The sequence below is a fragment of the Cimex lectularius genome, unplaced genomic scaffold (assembly GCF_000648675.2).
Source record: "Cimex lectularius strain Harlan isolate CLEC.00 unplaced genomic scaffold, Clec_2.1 scaffold98, whole genome shotgun sequence".
Taxonomy (NCBI): domain Eukaryota; kingdom Metazoa; phylum Arthropoda; class Insecta; order Hemiptera; family Cimicidae; genus Cimex; species Cimex lectularius.
In genome coordinates this window covers 1,457,862-1,476,892 of record NW_019392897.1, presented here as the reverse complement: position 1 = coordinate 1,476,892, position 19,031 = coordinate 1,457,862, and the positions used below count along the sequence as shown (strand labels likewise).

Below are 19,031 nucleotides of genomic sequence, written 5' to 3'. Positions count from 1 at the left end.
AAGCGCGAGTGAACCATCACCCTCATGCCACGGTGCACAGTTGGCTCGAAAGGCAAAAACGCAGATATTCTGTTACTTTCAACAGTGACTAAACTAAAGTTGTTTATAAATGTTTATGTATTTATACATGTTAGTTGAATTGAAACTTGAAATTGTTTTTTTAGAAACGTTGGGATTTTTAATCCAATTTACTAACAAAAAATTGATTTCTTATTATTACTAATCAAAAATTCTTAATAGTTACTAATAGCGTAACACTCCCCACTAAATAGTCCACCACACATTCTAATTTAAGCTGATATGCAATGAAATTTCTCAATGTGAATTTTAATAATTTCTATGCTACAGAATGGCTACTAATCAAGTCATGTGCAACTTTATCCCGTTAATTATTTACCTCTTTCATTCAATCGCTAAAAAGATCAACCAGTATTTATTAACTCGGTAAGTTTATTGTCTAAGACTAAGAACTACCACAACACATCATAAATATTTATTATTTATTTTATTTTATTATGAATAAATTTTGGTGCTTCTAGACACCAAAAATAAATTTCTCATCAGCAGAAAACAGAGCAGGCACCAGCTTGAAATCTATTCTTAAAATTTTTATGAATGCGTTGTAAACTGCCAGAATGAGTTGTGGTGGGAATTGCGATCAGGCCACAGCACCGCTTATCCCCCATGCATTTAAAGCACGTTTCAGACCGCTCTGGCCTGCAACAAAACCCCAAACACATTAACCAACGAGATTCCCCCCCACCCAAAAAATAATTAATATAAATTAGTAATGCGCATAGAGCCACTGTATTAGGTTTTCCATAAGATTTCTATACATTATTCCTAAATTAAACCTCAATCCCTACAACCTTTGTGCTTGGTGGACCTCCAAGGGAACGTTTGGCATCTGGGGAAGGAAAATTTAAAAAACCAGCCCCTCACACCATACTGGTCCTTAGGATTAATGTCAAAAGGATACAAAAAATTAAAAAATCTCTCTGGCTTGAGGGTGAAATATGGAGAGGGTCCCAAGATGCTTTAAATGTTAAAAATTAATTCATATTGGTAAATAAACAATCATAAGATTTGCCTGTTTTCTTAAGTTTACTCTGTGATAAGAAAGATATGAAATTTTTCATTCTTCTCTTTTTAATTTAAGCTCTATTTTGTGTACATAATTTCTCAATTTCCTCAAGAGACAAAATACATACCTGATGCATTTCAAACCTCTTTACAACACACACAAGAAACTATTTGCCTTTGGTCTTATAGAATCCTTTTCATTTGTCATGTTTGAATTTCAACGATTTGTGCCTGTAACAATAAATGTTTCCCGGTGCAATAAATATTTTATGCTCATATTAAAATTTGATGTAACAGGGTGAGAATATTGTGGAATTTTGGAAAAATCGATTTGTTTTCACTTCCTTTCCTGCAATGTTTATTAATAAAAAAAAAGAAGTGACACCTGGATTTTATTGTAAGAGAATGTGATTTTTGTATGTTAACCAGAAATAAGAGATAGTGAAGTAAGTTAAGTGAAGAAATGTTCACAATGTGGTATTTTGGTATTTAAAAATAGCAATTGCAAAAACTAATGAGTATTAACATGATAATTGACAAAACTAATACTCAAATGTTATTTTATAAACAAAGGTACAATGGGTTAAAATAATGACCATCTCATCAAGAATTTTTGCGTTTCTAACTCAGCTAATTTTACTATACTGACTGATTAAATGGCATACCAAACAATGTAAACAAATATTGTAATAAAAAAAATTCATTATGTAAATGTGATAGTATACTTTTTGCTTAATATTAGTAATTTTTTATGTTATTTTTACATCGCTTTTTTAGCACAGTACTTATATTTATATATGATTGTGACTATAAATGTTAATAAATAATGATAAATGAATAATTTTATTAACATTGCTCACCCACCATTCATTCCAGATCGGGCCGATAAATGAAAGAATTTGAAAAATAAACATTTATTTATTTAAGTCTTATACAACTGTTGAGTAAATACAGTAAATGCACTTCCAGGATCATATAAAGTAGATTTCTGCCTTAAATATTGGACTGTAGTTTTCTAAAACAGAACAAGTAATATATATTTTATTCACAGTACATCAAGACAGATGGCAACAAACACACATACATAGTTTTGTATGTTTTTACAGGTTTAGGCTTATCATTTGAATTTTTTCCAAATAATACATACCGATAGCTTTGAATCTATGTTTCCATTTTTATGAGCCAGGAGCCACAACTGTTGGGCCAACATAGCGATTCCCTTGGCTTCAAGATCAGCATGAGTCATAATTCTCAGGAACAGGCTAAATGACAATTGAGCCTGAAAAACATCCGGTTGGGAATTAAGTATTTTTATTGTTTTTTTTTTTTTTTTTTTTTTTTTTTTTTTTTTTTTTTTTTTTTTTTTTTTTTTTTTTTTTTTTTTTTATGAGGTTGGCAACAGCAGAGGTTATATCAACCCTTGGGGTGCCGGTACCAAAAAGGCCTTTGGTAAGTATGCATTCGAACCCAGGGCCACCAACGCCCCCCCAGGGAATTAAGTATAAGTTGGAATACAAATTAAAAAATTATAAATACAAGACTTACTTGCTTCTTCAATTCCCCGCGAGTCCCAAGTGCCTGGAGATTCGATAAGACTTGGTCAATTATAACACAACACATTTTATTGATCTCAGCTATAAACTTAGGGTCGCTCCCATAAAGGACATCATTTGAATCAACTAAAAAATAAATATAATTAGAATTAATTTGTTTTCCAATAATACAACATACCTTTTTTGACATGGTAAGGGTAATCTTCCTGAGCGACTGTGGCAAGCATGTCTAATACGTTCAAGTATAGGTTTGTTATTACAAATAAGTTATTATCATCGGAGTACTGCTGAATAATATTAACAAGCCCTCTAGTAAGATATAGAATTCCTTGTTCCGGGCAGTCCTAACAAACAACGGATTAATCAGTTTTGTAGTTTGGCCATTTCCATTCGTGCTGGTCTGCCTGTCCTCGCCATTTTGGCATGTCAGATGTACTTTATTAACCTCTGCGTATGTTATTTTTAAGTTTCCAACAAACTGGCAACAAGTGAGTACAGGCAGAACAGAATTGAAATCAACTAAACTACAGGTCCATTCTGCTGACAAGAAATATCACTAATAATTCAGTTTTTCCTAGTAAGTAATGTACTGTAGGTTAAAATTAATAATAAAACTTTCAAAAGTTTCATGGATTCTAGTAATTTTTAAAATTTGTATTTAATGGTTTTTATATTATTAATTTATAGGGATAGTTTTATATAAGTGAGTTTTATTAATAGATTGATGTTTTTGTCTGATAGCCTTAAAAAGAGCGTACCTGCATTAAACCCAAAAAATAATAAAAATATTCCATCACATGATAAATTGATATAGAAGAAGAAAATAAATTTTATTCTGGGGTCTTTGAGCTTCCTTGAATAACAAAAAAGTACAAAAAATTTTCACTATCCCCTTCAAAATGAATCAAAATATTTAAATGTAATAGCATAAAAATAAATTAAATAAGAGGGGGGGAATTGACAGAAATTAAACATGCCAAAACAAAAGTAAGTTAATCACCATTATTGGAGTAGGGGAAGAAATAAAAAAAGACAGGACTTAAAGATGGAAAGAGTTGAGGCAAGGCAAATGGAATGAGGGAGGGAATTCCAGAGGTTGTAGGAACGGATAAGGAAGGAGAGACTAAAAGGCGGTAGAGATCAGAAGGGTGAGAACCAACCACCAGAGTGTGGCAAATGTGTGAGGAAGATTTAAATGCTAACAGATTATAAATATAGGAAGGATAATGGGAAGAAATTGTTTGTTAGAGAGAGGAGTATAGCCTGCGATAGGAGGGAATCATTTCAAACCATGATAAATATTAGACAGATCTCATTGGGGAACTAGATATGAACTAAGGAAAGAAGTCATTCTCTCGAGTCTGTAAAAAGCTTGCTGGTGAGTCCATCATAGACCAGCAAAATAGGGAAGCAACGGTAGGAGACTAGGAGTTTGCGGGTGATGGTCAGGAAGAGTTTGCTTGCATGTTATGGACAAAGGGATGAGATTTGAGAAACATGGGGTTTCCAGGATTGAGTTAAGGACAATCCCTAAGTTTTAGACAGTGGATAAACAAATATTGTATGGTTGTTAATGCAGAGCAGGAGATAAGGACTGGAGTAGGGGATGGAATCCAAGAACTATAGCCTGGGACTTATTGACATTGAGAAAGAGAAAGATAGATAGAAATAGAGAGAGACCATTTTCAACAGCTCAGAAGCTGATGGTATTTATGTCTTCTTGGAGTTGTGTAATAAGATTTGAAGCTCATGAGGTAAAATGAGATATAGATTTGGAAATCGTACGCAAAGAGGTGATAAGCGCAATATTTTACGATAACAACAAAAGAGGGAGGCAGATATACTGTAGCCTTGAGAAACACCTGAAGTGAGATATAATTAATATAGATAAATTTTATATTGAAGGGTGATATGTTGATGATAAAAATACTAGATACTTACAGGCAAAATAATAAGTGTGGATAACATGTTCTGAACATATTCTTGAAGAAAGGGTTCATTTGATTTACTCTTGCCGTCAACTTCTTCAACATTCTGCGGCAGCTCCAGTATTAAAGAAAGCGCACTTTTTATACAAGCATCAGCTAAAAGTAAATTGATATGTTTAAAAAGTTTAAAATTCATTAAATTAACTACCTTGGCCAAGGCACTGGTTGAAAAGGGCTATTTGAGCTGTGAGTAAATAAAGCTGCAACTTGGTTATTTCTGATCTTATTGACGGTATCGTTATGAAGGAATAAGCCGCACAGGCATGGACGAACGAAGCTGTTTTCCTCGTATGATGGCTTTTGACTTTTTTACCCATTTCCATCGCCAATTTATTAACACTCTGTCAATTTTAAACAAGATTTTTAAAAAATTGTTATAAATCGAAAACTTGAAGTATACATGAATAAGTGTGACGACAACTGTGTCCAAGTTGGTAAACGTAGCCCTTGCTTCAACGTAAAAACTAAGCTGAGACTCCATTTTCATGCCAAAGTCGATTTTCATTATAATCTGGGAAATCAAATTTCCAATCTGACGCTTTTCATCATCAACTGAAAGTATACTAAAACAAAAGTGTTTTATTTTCATAAATTCCATTTTAAACAGTCTGTTTTAAAATTCACTTAATAGAGTCATGGAGGATTTTGGCCAAAAATATCAAAGCATCGGTTGTAACAGGATCAGTAATTTTAAATTTGTTAGGCATAGCTGCAAACAAATCAAGGATTTTCTTCGATGTTACGATCTTAAGATCATCATTTCCAAAGAGATCAAGAAGCGGTAGGAATTTGTCCTAAAATAAAACCTTTTAAAATTTAAATCAAAATAATTAAAATAATGAAAAATTTACTAGGGTAAACAAAACTTCCAAGTTGGGTATATTTTCCACGATAGACATGATGATTTCATGCAAAAGGGGGCAATGAGCTTTTGACCCAGTTCCAAAATGGCTTATTATATCTTCCAACAATGAATTGAGTTTGGTAAGCTAAAACAAAAAAATATATATTTTGTTGAAAATACACTATTTTTTGTTTTACTTACTGAACAGAACTTGACAATAAAGTAATTCCATGCTAAAATGCATGAAAAATATGTGTTTGAATTGGAAAGCTGGGATATAAGTTTCCAAGCATCTTCAAAAATAGTCTCAGGATTTGAAACAATTTTACCACGTAACTTTTCTCCCATACACTTCAAAGTAATATGGAATGGAAAAACTAAAAATAATAATATTAATATTGTAATGAATTTATTTAGTTTATTGTACGTACAGTCATCAGTGCTTGAAGTGATCTGCTGCATAAAAAACGACTCTCGTTTTGCTATATAAGAAGCATCACATGTTCTCAAAATTGAGTTTAACAGAAGACCTCTGGAAATAGAAAGAATAAAAATCCTGAATATTAATTTTTGAGGACTTACTTATTGAGCATTTTGCAACAGCTATCGACCAGCTCATCAAGTTCAGGCTCATCAATGTTGCGAATCGCAGCATTCAGCATCCAATCGATCGCTGGGATGAATGAGTTGAGGTATGTTGGCATGTCTATTTTTTGCTTACTGACTTCATTCAATGCAGTCGTACTAAATAACTGGGAGGAAAATGTCATGATCCGAACAATAGGATTTAGAAGGTGATTTTAATTACCTGACAGTACATTTGTAAGAAATCCATGAAATTTTCCCTCATGAGTTTCCTATTGATGTTATTCGATGAAATCCCTATTTTACACAGGTAACATCTGGCATATATTGACACGAGGGGATCCCCGATGCCTCTTGTCATCATCATCAGTCTTTTAAGAGAACTGGAAAACTCACTGAACAAAAAACAAAACAAAATCTTCCACAATTATCCTGATCAGCTTATTTTTCTCATTGTACTCAGGGACAAATACAAGTTCTCAACCCAAAATCTCACAAAAAAAACAATAAAAAATGTATATTTTTCATAAAACAATTGATATTTTCAATTGATTGTCTATAATTAATTTACATTAAACAGTTCAAAAAAGTGAAGTCTGCATCTATACCGAGGAGGGATTTAAATAGTTTAAATCAACTTGTTATTAAATTAACTACTTACTTATCACTGAGAAAGCAATAGGATTTAAGTATGGCTGCTTCAACGTACAATCTAGGAATCAACTCTCTAATAGAGGCGATCTTATAAAACCAATTACGGCAAGTCTCTTTCGTTGACTCCGTCACTGTAGTTGAGGAGACACTTTCTGAAGACGATCCAATTTCCTGTCTATTCAAGGTGATAAATTATTTGATGTTTTATTTTTGTTTACAGCAACTTACTGATTTTCAGATTTGTTCCAAAGCCTCTCGTACACAAGATTACCAAAGGTGTCCAGAGTGTTAGTTATTAAAACAAATTTGTTTGGGTAAAACTGAACGACGCTTGTATCGACTAATAATTTTGAGCACTGTAGATAAAATTGATATATAATAAATTTGCGTTTAATTTATTGTTTTTTCAGTCAACCTGAATTGTAATTTTGAGGGCTTTAACCCTAAAATGCTGCTGCCAGGCTTGCACGATTTCATTCTTCAAATCGTTAATGTTATCAATGTACTCTTGTTGCGTGAGAAGAGACATCTCTTTGGAATCGACTTCTTCCAAATCGTCCAACTGTTCGAGTCTGTTTTTCATTCCTAGATTCGGCTGATTTTTTACTGCAGTTAAAAACACAAACATACTTATGAAACAATTGTTCTACTGTGAATTTCAAATTTGCGATAAATTCTTTACGTGCATCTCTTGCAGCGTTAGGCACTTTTCCCCTTTTATCCATCATAGATATTATTCCTGTGGCCATGGAAAGTTTTTTTGTTGTTATGTATTTATTTAAAATCTCATGGCACTGTTCATTCCAGCCATTCATAGAGTTGGATTTTTTATTTTTTTCCGGCTTTTCCTCCATATCGTACCAATTCTGAAAAATTTTCAGGCACGTTTAAATTTAAATTGTTTAATAAACTTTGCTATTTGGATATTTTCTATAGAACTTTAATTTATTACTTTTTACAATGTATATACTTGTTCTTAATGAAAAGACCTCAGGCAGATATTAAACTTGGGAGGATATTTATCCTGTGGAACTGAAAGTATATTTTATATGCAGATGGGTAAAGCGAGCATATTTTAAACACAATCAGAAACTCGGAAAATGGATTTTTTTTTAAATTCTCTTGTGTTATATAATAAAACAAGAAAAATTATGGTAGGCATTTCATTATAACTTTTATTCAATGTTAAATTTTGTCAAATAGCAGTACTCAAATAAATATTTATAGCATTATTATTACTACAGACCTGTTCTGCTGCCAAGGCTGTTAAAGGGTCTACATCGTCTACTGCATTAAGTAAGGGATCATTGAGAACTGGTTTAAGATCCTTTGAAGAAGAGTCAGAGGTTTTTTTAAGACCTCGATTAACAATTGCCTAAAAAAAAAATAATAATTTACCAGGTAATTAAAATAAATAGTAAATTAATTGCTGAATTAATGGAAATAGATTCCCACAGAAGACTGAAATTTAAGAGGATGGTCCACCGTTTCCTGAGGGATCATGTGATGTTTAACGAGTGTCCTTTTGGGAACTTGACAAACCCTGTAAACACAGACAAAGTGAAATGAAGTAAACACATTTTTGATGCATTATTTCAAAATTAACGACAACGTGCACTAGCAATTTACAAATTATGATTGCATCATGGAGATTCATTGGACCAAAAGAAATTAAAATTATACAAAATTAAAAAGATATTATAGTCCCTGGTTTGTGAAGGCTAGGTCTAGAAGGGAAAAAGTCATACCAGGTTGTGCATAGGCCATACCAAAATCACACATGTACATGAGATGGGAAAGAGACAATGCAGGTGCCTGTTGTGTGGAGGGATTGCAAAGAAAGAAATATAGTGTTTCAAATGTTCAATTTCTGGGATAGCAGTAACAGATCCCATTTCCGGGGATATGAATAGAAATGTTTACAATACTACAGAAAAGACCATATCCACATGGGATCCAGGGCAGACACGCCCAAGCTGCTGGAAGCACCCAACTCCAGGATCCAACACCACTTAAACCCCCAGGCCATCCCGGGATGTCCAAGTCAAATCCTTCTTATATTTTTAACATCACAAACTATATCTTCACTGATATATCACACAAAAAGTTATTAACTATCTTATAGATACTGGTTCCTGGGAGACAGCAGAGCTTTCCATTCCACCAGCTTCTTTTAGCAAGCCCTCGTAAGTATTTTCTGGCTGATGTATATTTGCGACAGTGAAGCATTATGTGTTGGTCCTCCATTACTCCACATGTCTCATATTAGGGTGTCGCTTTCTGCCAATCTTATGAAGGTATGCAGCATGATTAGTTGTAACTAGCTTCACAGTTAGTTCTAAATCGATGTATGGTGGTAAACTCTTCTTTTGTCATGTTCAGGTTGCTAAACCATGATTTTATTTTCAAGAGAGGAAAAGTGTCTTATAAGCCATTCCCTTGTCTAAAGATGTATATAAAGTTTGCCATTCTTTTTGATTTTTGGTTTCTAAAAGTTGGAAACGATATGTATAAGGAATCTTTATGTTTCTAGTGTTGCAAAACTGTGCATATTTAGTCAGTGTGTCTGCTTTGTCATTACTCATTAGCTTTATAGTACTGTAAGCTAGTATTAGGGTTCGATGCATATGATATACATTTTAGCACACTATGAAATATCTCTGCTTTAGTCTCAGTTGAAGCAATATGACCTTTCCATAATAGCTTATGGTCCAATATTAGTCCAAGAAACTTTACCTCACAAACCAGTGGAATTGATTTTTGAGCCAAGATCATAATATTAGGGAGAGTAGATTTTCTTGATCTTGAATAGTATATTTTTTATTTTTCTGTCGAAATGACCAATCCATTTGGTGAATGTCCAGTCTAGTAGGTTTGACACCGCTAAATCCATGGCCTCTATTGGTGCCTCTGAGGACTTTTGAATAGAATAAAGACATATCTGCTAGTTGTATAATTTCCGTCCTGACTTGTATGTCTGTCTGTTTTATACTTATATATCTGTGACATATAACAAGTATAACAAAGGGCTTAGAATTCCACCTTGAGGCAAACGAAACAGTTTTCCTAGATCCAAGAGTGGTGTTATTTATTTGGAGGTAAAAGTTTCTCTCTGAGACAAGTGTGATGGTATTTTTAATAAATTTGTAAGGTAAGCCTACTCCTTATTAATACCTTCTGTCTAACAGTATGCTTTGAATATTTGTGGAGAATGTTATTCCGAAGTTATTTAGGTCGAAAAGCAATAGGTTGGGTGAGTGTCATTACACTTTTTGTATAGGGTGTAAATCTTATTTATCTAATCTTAATAGATATATGTCCCTTGTATCTTGTGTTGAAGCCACGAGAAGGAAGCAATTGATCAACAGTGGCTGATACCAGAGTACAGTGTCAATACATTGTAAGACATTTATTCCTGGTATCGTTAGCTCTTTAAATCGCACGCAGGTCTCTTGAGGTTTTAAACCCAAAATGATGCAGATTGCTATTTTCTGGAGTAGAAAAATTTGTTTTAAGAGATCAGAATCGCTACCCCAGAAGCCAATTCCATAACAAGCATGCGACATAAACTGATGATTTGTAATAACCAAAGCAGGCAGCAGTGAATTTCATTGCGAGAGCAGTGATGTGTTAATCAAAATGCATGGCATAATCAAGTTTCACTCCCAAGAACCAGGTTTTGCTAACTGGGGTCTAATATGTTTTTAGGGCATGCCGGAATGACATGGTCTGGTTCAACATCGTTCTATCACACTCATAAGACGGGTCAAAACACCAAAGCTAATTTTTGCTAGATGAAAGAGCAGCTGGATGTGATTGAACCAAAGTCTAAAAAAATAGTGGTGAAAAATTTCTTTGCCTATGCACTTGTATTGCATCCCATAATGTTGAACCACTGCCAGTTTGGAACAATCTACAGTCATTTTATATACCAAAATTTCACAAATAATCATATTAAAGATCTTTTAAGTGTTCAAGTAGGTAAGTTTTGAATATTATACACAAAGAATATCATTTTGATTTTGAATTTTAGAATTGTCACAACCCATCGTTGATGCCAATTTACTTACATCTAAAAAAGTATATTTTTTAAAATTAATTTTCTACTTACCATTCCCATTTCAGTTGTCTTGCTTTTCCTTCATTCATGGCGACAGGAATGTTTGTAAAAAACAGAAAAAAAAGAAAAGCCAAAAATCACAACTTAATCAGATCTGCAGCAGAAGCTGTCATATTTGACCATATAACAGTCATGGAACTTCTCCAGTCAGTTTTGTTATCACAGAATACATTAACGTTCATTACATTAACATGACATTACGTTTATATTTTTATTTTTAAATAGACTTGTTACAATTTTTCTTTTTATTGTGTGCTTATTAACCATTTTATTCAAGGTATTTGATGAAAGTGTTAAAAAATATAGAAATAAACTTAATAATATATTTTGTTATTTTATGTCACAATTGAAGTGAATGTTTTGACAGTTTATTTAAAACAAGTTTTCTATACTATGCTTCAATCTATCACCGATATAAGTATTCAAAACCAGAGATTTTTCCAGTAAAAGAGAATTTTAATAGTTTATAAAACCACCTGTCGGTCCAAGAATTTGGTGATATTTTTAATCAACATGAGTCTTTCAAAGTTGCCTGTAGAGTTGTCAATGAAATATTTAATTGTGTTGTATTCCGATCCTATACGAACGAAATCAATATCCAGGTAATACAGTTTGATTTATTTCATGATTTTTTTTTTTTTTATACATTCACTCGATTGCTTTTTGTTTTTTTAGCTGTGTCATTGCCTCGCTGGGCAACGTTGTTTCACAGTGTATCGCAGGTGCTTTCTGCTCAAAAAATTTCGATTTTAACAACTTAAGAGCACACGCTTTGTTCGGGTGAGTCAAATCACATTCGACGCTTTCTAATGTTACATGCGGAATTTTATTTCATGAATATTCTGGATCTCGGCCTGGATGAAAAAAAAATCATTTATCTCCCAAGCTTTCCACCTATTTTAAGGTCATCATCAGGGCAAAACAATCTTAAGATGAAGAAAACATTGAAATAATAAAGTTATTTTTTAAATTTCTTTGCAAACCGACTTAGTCCAAGGATTACCAACGTTGGCAAAATGTGTGTGAATTTATGACAAATTAAGTTAATATGCTGCTTGATCTGTTTATTGATTTAGAGATTTTCTCATGAATAAATGACTATTTTAAATATAACAAAATATGTATGCAGGTTGATGGTATAGCAATGGGACACATTTTGTCCCCCATTTTTGCAGATATGCTAATGAATGTGTGAGCCAGTCCCTGTATTATAATAAGTAGAAACAGTTATTAAAATAAGTTGAAAAAACAATTTTTAAGAAAAGTCAATCAACCATTGGAAAGAAGACTGTAAATATGATAGGTCCAGGACCAGGACCCAGAGGGAAGCAAAGTGATATTTCCCACAAACCTGGAGACCAGAGAACCGCATTAGTTGAATATTCTATCCACTAAATAATGAATGTCGAATTTTTACTTAGTGTGAAAAGGTTGAAATTCATCCGGCGATGTGATACACCACAAATTTTGGGTCACGTCAACCAGATGGGCAATACCCTTCTTCACTGGAGCCCCTGCAGTAGGTCCCCCGATTCCACCTGGCCCAACGTACTTTTGATTTTCCTTTCCCCCCTACTCTGGTTGAGAAACTTTTCTAAAATGGGATGATTTAGAAAGCAAAGGATAGTTCAGTCAACTCGGGGAGTTGATTCCAATCTAGTCCAGTCAAGGCAATCAAGTCAGGACTGTCCAGTAAGCAGCCACAATCTGCCTGGGACTCAGCCAGCAAGGACCAGCAATTGTGATCGGTCGATTAAGTCAACTGTCGAGGAAGCTGGTATTGACGAGGTTCATTTTGGATGTCCTTTTGTTGATAAGCTCATCCCAGAGTTGAAGTTGTGGCTAACTTGTCTAGCTTGTTTGACACTTTTGTTTGTATTTGTCTTAAGACGGAATAGTGTTACAATATGTTTAAGAATAATATCTCTGATTTGAATTTCTAGAACTCTACCTTCCCCTACACAAAAGTAGCCAAGCACATACACTGAAAATTCTATTATTGTTTAGCAAAAAGCAATAGAGCGATAGTGACTTAGGTCAATATAAAGCTCATTTGCAAGCAAACTTGACTTGTTTCAGTTTTTTTTAATGCTAATTTATACAATCTTCTCAATTTTTTTTAATAGTTTATCATGAGATGTACAATTCAATTATGAAGTTTAAAAGAGTGGCTCTATTCCTTATCTACATGTGAAAGTGATTAGAGGTCCAGAGAAAAAAGCAATTAGCTCGGACAGATATTTCAAATGATAGATGTTAGCAATGTAAGGGCTGAGCTGATCATCCAATAAATTTGAAACCATCTATCAAAAACTTAATTGTATCAATCTGTAGATATCTTTAGGATTGTTTTGCCCTGGTAATGACCACAAAATAGGTCGAAAGCTTGGTGGATAACAATTGAATTTCTTTTTCATTCAAACCATGCAGAGACCCAGATTATTCGTGAATAAAAAAGTAGTCGATACAAATAACCACTTTAAACAGGAGTTTAATTTTTCAAGAAACAAATAGTCAGCTGTTATAAAATGCATGCATGTCCTGGTAAACATGGTAGTAAACAATTACAATTTATACATATACATCAGTTTTGTTTTCTCTCAGCCTAATTTTTGGGGGGACTGTGCCTCATTATTTCTTTAAATTGCTGGATGACCTAGTGGCACAAAGGTCTAAGTATGGGGTCATGATGAAGCTTCTGATAGAAAGGCTAATTTATGCTCCGTTTTACCACATTCTTTCGCTTTACATGCTCGCTATATTTCAGGTGAGAAAAACTGAATTATTTTTTAAATGCTTCTTATTTGAGAAATACAATTAATTTTTAGGGTAAAAGTCACGACGAAGCTGTGCAAAATACAAAAAAACAATTTCTCACTTTGCTTAAAGCGAACTGGAAATTCATAACAGTTCTGCAGTTCATCAACTTAAAATTTGTTCATCCAATGGTAAATGATGACTTTTTGATGTAACATTTTTTTTTTAATTTATTTAATTTATATCCTTTTTAAAATTTTCAGTTTAGAGTTTTAATACTAAACTTCATCTGGCTTTTTTGGGGCATCTAACTTATAAACAGACAAAATGTGCTACTTATAAATAAGTAATCTTTGTTAATTTTAAGTTGTACTTTGTTTTAACTTTTAAAATGGTTGTCTAATTTTTATAATAAATTCTATATACATTGTTAATATTTGTCACAAATCCTTATGATGCTGAAATATTCAAAATTATTATCCGTTGTGGTATTAGGTTGACTGTTGCTCTGTTTCATAATTTTGCCATCTTCAGTGGTTAATTTGTCTGTTTTTGTTTATAAAATGTGAATAGGTTGGGATGCATGATCAATGATTGTTATTAATTATTATTATAATTAAACTTATCTCAGTAAAAGATCTTCAGAATCGTCTACTCATGTGCTTTTGACAGTCTGGGGGTTATACTTCATTTGAACGAACTTTTGTTTTTTTTATTTTTGGGGAGTTAAAAAAAGAGTCGTTGTCTTTCCTCGGTAAACTACCCTTCTCCCCATCCTGTTGTATGCGCAGAAACCCCCCACATGACAATATTTGTATCTTGTACTGGACAATGCTAAAGTGCTTTTTGTTCAATATTACCAGTAAATCAGAAATTTTCTGAGCCTTCAATTTTAGGAGATTAAGTCTTGTAAAAAAAATACCAAAACAGTAGGCATTACTACTATGAAATAAGTCTTTTACGTAAGATAAACATGGTTATTTACGAACTGCATTATTACTACTCTAATTCCCAGTGTAAGTATATAAGACAACACATAATTTTTACCCTCTGGCCATAATGCCACCACTGTACCTACTACCTACATCATATATCCCTACCTATGGTATATACCTAACCATATCTACTACCTTGGTCTATATATTGACAAAAAACTAACATGTCATAAGGACTGACTATACGTTACAAAACTCTTTCAACTAGACAAACTGACACTTCACAACAAACTCCTGATATACAAGACAATAATTCATCCCGTATGGATAAAGAACTTCAACCATATTCCAACTACAATCATATCCAGACTTCCTAATACAAAACCCTCTGAAAAAATAGTAAACACAACCTTTTACATCATATAAGCCACACTGACCTTAACAGTACCTTTTGTGAAAGATGTAATAAAATCCTGATACATAAAATTCCATAAATCCCTTAGTTTTAAGCTTGACATCTTGTACTATCCCCAATAACTCTCCCAGGAGATTAAAGCAAAGGTCTCATAACCTACTGGGCAGCGAGACCTAGACGCTAATAGATGGGCCACCACTGGGTGATTTTTCTCACTCTGTGCCAGATTTTGTTTTATTTGGTATAAAGTACCTATCAACAATTTTACTTCTAGTTTATAAAAATAAGTACTGTTGTAAAAATAATTTTTAAAAAATGCCCAGTGTCACCTGGAGGTGACCGCGATTTCAGTCACAACTTATGAGCACATGTCAATTATTTTGACTTATTGGGTTGTCCGGAAAATAATGCAGGATTTTGGTATTAAACAAAAAAAAAGAAACTAGTTACTTTAAAGCAATGTTCTTTAATCAAAATAATTTCCCATACTCTCAATACATTTCTCCCAACGTGTTGGTAACTTATTAATTCCGTCTGAGTAGAATTCAGAATTTTTAGAATTGATAAAGTCAATAAATGCATTTTCCAGTTCCGTTTGATTTTTGAATATTATGTGTTGTAAGTAGTGGTCCAGGTGTCTAAAAAAATGGTAGTCAGTAGGCGAGAGGTCCGGAGAGTAGGGTGGGTGAGGCAAAGTTTCATAGCCAAGCTCCAATAATTTTTGTGACGTTACACGTGACACATGTGGTCGAGCGTTGTCATGCAACAAAATGGGCCCTTTCCGATTGACCAAAGAGGGCTTCATTACTGCCAATTTCTGATGCATGGTATTAATTTGGTTACAGTATGATTCAGCATTGATGGTTTCGCCAGGATTTAAGAAGCTGTAGTGTATTAAACCAAATGAAGCCCACCATACCGTAACCATTACCTTTTTTTGATGAGTTGGGGGCTTTGGAAAATGTATTGGAGCTTCTCCTTTGTCGAGCCACTGTCCAGAACGTCTAGTGTTATCGTAGAGAATCCACTTTTCGTCACATGTAACAATTCTGGCCAGAAATGGGTCATTTTTGTTTCGACAAAGAAGTGATGCACAAACATCAAAGCGCTGATTTTTTTGGCGATCGTTTAATGAGTGTGGAACCCAATTTTCGAGTTTTTTCACTTTTCCAATCGCCTTGAGGTGGTCAGCGACGGTCGTTTTACTGACTTTGAGTTGCTCTGCAAGTTCTCGAACAGTTGTTTTGGGGTTTTCTTCCACCACTGATCGCAGAACATCATCATTAAGAGAGGAAGGCCTTCCACGACCTTCTTCATCTTCAAGGCTGAAATCTCCCTCCCGAAATTTTTTAAACCACCTTTGCACAGTGCACTCATTAACACAACCCTCGCCCCAGACTTGGTTAATGTTTCTAGCCGTTTGGGCTCCGCTTCGGCCGAGTTTAAACTCGTAAAAGAAAATCGTACGAAATTCTCGCTTTGACATTATAAGGATGACTGAATTATTTCCAAGTAGCGGAATGCTACAGAGGTAAACAAACAATATCATTTGGAAGAGGATTAATAAGTGTTGACATTCATACAAATGAGTAATCCTGTAAACGTAAACAGAATATTTTATATAGATTTTTTTTAATGAAAACTTAAAATCCTGCATTATTTTCCGGACAACCCAATATTTTTTGATAATTTTCTTTTCTTATATTTCGACCTCAACAGTTTAACTTATGATTTTTCCTTCTTGAAGGTGGGATAATAGATTATTATTCATAATATTATTTCCCTTAAGGTGGGATAATACCTATTATCCCACCTTCAAGAAGGAAAAATCATAAGATAATTTTCTTTGTTAATGCTTTCTAATAGAACAAGTAAAAAGAGAAGAAAAAACAATAAGACTTTTTTATATCCATTTTTGGGTCAAAAAGAGAAAAGGGAATACTGAGAATCAGGCTGAATGATAAAATTGAAATAAACATAATCAGTTCAGATTATAATAGAAAGCCTGGGTTTTTCTGATAGAAGGAACTGTGTTAAACACAATAAACAGTAAGTGCAAGTTGATACATTTTTAGTTTATATTTTTAGCACGAGTTTTAAATGTGTCACCCTACTTGCGACTACGGGTGTTGGAGGGTTCATACTACTAGCTTATATTTTGTAAAAATATCACTCGCTTATTAATAATTGCTAATCCTTCTTTGTAATTTTTTTTGTTCCTTTTTCCCAAAATTTCAACCTTACCAATTACTGATTTATACAAGCTCAAATCTGCACATGTGTACATATACACTTGTACAGAGTTGAGCCTATCACTTCACGCAATACACCGGCAGTTCCAGCATTTCTAATTTACAATAAATTACCAGCAGGCCTTGAGAATCACCCACCCAGGGGGTTGGAAGTCTGGGGACAGATCTCGGTTGAGCAACAGAGGTTGGGTTCCAGGGACTAATATCTAGATCATTTCACCCCCCAACCTTCCTTTATAAATTCCCACTCTCTCCCTCTTAAATTGACCACAAGAAGGACCTTAGGCAAATCTTGGGGACTAAAACCGAAAATGGCCCATCGGCTATATGGCAGTAATAAGACCCAGAATAACCTATGGATGACTAATCTGGTGGAACAAAGCTCAACAAAAAGTAACTACTGAAACATTAGGCAGCATACAAAGACTAACAAACCTATGTATCACAGGGACGATGAGAACAACCCCTACAAACGCATTAGAAACTTTGTTAAACCTACATCCACTAGAAATATTCATACAAGGAGAGGCTAGGAAAAGCTCACTTAGGCTCCAGAAACAATTAAATTGGAAAGGAACTAAACAATTCGGGCATACAACCATAATCAACAAAATCAGACACCCATTATTAGAAATAGGGACTGATTACATGATCCCAGAAACAATCTTCATAACCTCCAATAAAGTCTCAACAGACTGTAAAGGAGAGTAAGAACACAGGAGAGCATCAGATACAATAATATGATACACAGATGGCTCCAAAACAAACGAAGGAACCGGATCAGGCGTTTTCTGTACAAGCCGAAAACATGGGCAATCAAACTCATTAGGGAAGTACACGTCGGTCTTTCAAGCAGAAATACATGCCATCAATGCTTGTGCCCTGGAAAATCTTAAAAGAGGTTACACTACAAAAAAATCCTCATAAGATTAGATAGCAACAGCTATTAAAGCATTAGCTTGTAAAAGAATCACATCAAAATTAGTCAGTGAATGCATTCAAAATCTCCAAAACCTGGGGAAACACAACAACCTTATGATATCTTGGGTGCCAGGGCACAGGGGAATTTTGGGTAATGAGAAAGCAGATAGTCTGGCCAGAGGAGGATCTACAAGACCATACATAGGCCCCGAACCTATTCTTGGGATAACAAAAACAAATATAGAATCCTCCATCGCAGAATGGATCCAAAGAAAACAAAAGTAGAAGTGGATAAACTCTAGCGGTGCTAGACATAGTAAACTTATGATGAAACAACCCTCACCAAGACTGGCAAAATCACTGCTGCAATTGGAGAGGGCCAAACTCAGAGGAGTGATAGGACTACTAACCGGTCACTGGCATCTGAGAAAACATCTACACAACATGGGTATATACAGCGATGATCCCATTTGCAGATTATGTAATGAGGAGGAGGAAACAGCCACTCAATTCATCTTCGAATGCGAAGCAATAGCTCAATAGAGGTTTAACTTAACGTACGGAAAAGACTTAGGGAATCAAATTGCAGCAGCAACAGTCAATGACTTCTAAGAAGGATTAAGTCTATTGACTGAACTAAGGAACTAGGAAGGTACAATAAGGTAGAAGGCCTGGGAATACAAATCCCGCTTCCTAGTATCCTTTTCCACCATACCATACCCTCTTAAATTCGTCCTTATTTATTTACATACCATTCACTTAGGGCTATGGAGTATTTCATATTCCTCCATCACCCTTTACGCTTAATTATATAACTAACCAAATTGAGGGTCTCTGGGGAACTGAATATTCCACCATTGGCCGTCACACACTATACATTCACTATGAAATAGGGACCAAGATCTGCTCAAGTACAATTCTCAT

The 19,031-nt window shown here is 34.2% G+C and overlaps 2 protein-coding genes across 4 annotated transcripts; one reads left to right on the top strand and one right to left on the bottom strand.

Moving 5' to 3' along the window:
• Nucleotides 1-1,980: 1,980 nt before the first annotated feature.
• On the bottom strand, nucleotides 1,981-10,955 carry LOC106664330 (UPF0505 protein C16orf62 homolog). 3 transcript variants are annotated; one of them, XM_014389985.2, is made up of 20 exons: nucleotides 10,819-10,955; nucleotides 8,163-8,250; nucleotides 7,954-8,082; nucleotides 7,390-7,573; nucleotides 7,123-7,313; nucleotides 6,936-7,063; nucleotides 6,715-6,882; nucleotides 6,277-6,448; nucleotides 6,051-6,220; nucleotides 5,900-6,000; nucleotides 5,670-5,845; nucleotides 5,476-5,613; nucleotides 5,249-5,418; nucleotides 5,025-5,187; nucleotides 4,773-4,965; nucleotides 4,578-4,720; nucleotides 2,815-2,980; nucleotides 2,629-2,762; nucleotides 2,231-2,362; nucleotides 1,981-2,098 (listed from the first exon to the last, which is right to left on the bottom strand). In XM_014389985.2, the coding sequence occupies exons 1-20, from the start codon at nucleotides 10,854-10,856 to the stop codon at nucleotides 2,006-2,008; spliced, it is 2,877 nt and encodes a 958-aa protein (XP_014245471.1). In that variant the 5' UTR covers nucleotides 10,857-10,955; the 3' UTR covers nucleotides 1,981-2,005. The 3 variants fall into 3 exon arrangements, 2 of the variants coding, with proteins under 2 accessions (XP_014245471.1, XP_024084957.1); XR_002910720.1 differs by lacking the exon at nucleotides 1,981-2,098 and having other exon boundaries at nucleotides 2,629-2,764; nucleotides 2,816-2,980; XM_024229189.1 differs by lacking the exons at nucleotides 1,981-2,098; nucleotides 2,231-2,362; nucleotides 2,629-2,762; nucleotides 2,815-2,980 and adding an exon at nucleotides 2,987-4,498.
• A 37-nt stretch (nucleotides 10,956-10,992) lies between these two features.
• Nucleotides 10,993-13,907, top strand: LOC106664331 (peroxisomal membrane protein 2). The gene is made up of 5 exons (XM_024229190.1): nucleotides 10,993-11,429; nucleotides 11,503-11,607; nucleotides 13,432-13,594; nucleotides 13,656-13,775; nucleotides 13,848-13,907. The coding sequence occupies exons 1-5, from the start codon at nucleotides 11,341-11,343 to the stop codon at nucleotides 13,893-13,895; spliced, it is 525 nt and encodes a 174-aa protein (XP_024084958.1). The 5' UTR covers nucleotides 10,993-11,340; the 3' UTR covers nucleotides 13,896-13,907.
• Nucleotides 13,908-19,031: the final 5,124 nt, after the last annotated feature.

Coding starts and splice junctions, on each gene's coding strand:
- LOC106664330 (XM_014389985.2), bottom strand. CDS start 10,856: ATGAATGAAGGAAAAGCAAGACAACTGAAATGGGAATG. Junction 7,314..7,389: donor TAACGCTGCAAGAGATGCAC/GTAAAGAATTTA, acceptor TTTTAACTGCAG/TAAAAAATCAGCCGAATCTA. Junction 5,846..5,899: donor CACTTCAAGCACTGATGACT/GTACGTACAATA, acceptor TATTATTTTTAG/TTTTTCCATTCCATATTACT.
- LOC106664331 (XM_024229190.1), top strand. CDS start 11,341: ATGAGTCTTTCAAAGTTGCCTGTAGAGTTGTCAATGAAATATTTAATT. Junction 11,430..11,502: donor CGAACGAAATCAATATCCAG/GTAATACAGTTT, acceptor TTGTTTTTTTAG/CTGTGTCATTGCCTCGCTGG. Junction 11,608..13,431: donor AGAGCACACGCTTTGTTCGG/GTGAGTCAAATC, acceptor GTTTTCTCTCAG/CCTAATTTTTGGGGGGACTG.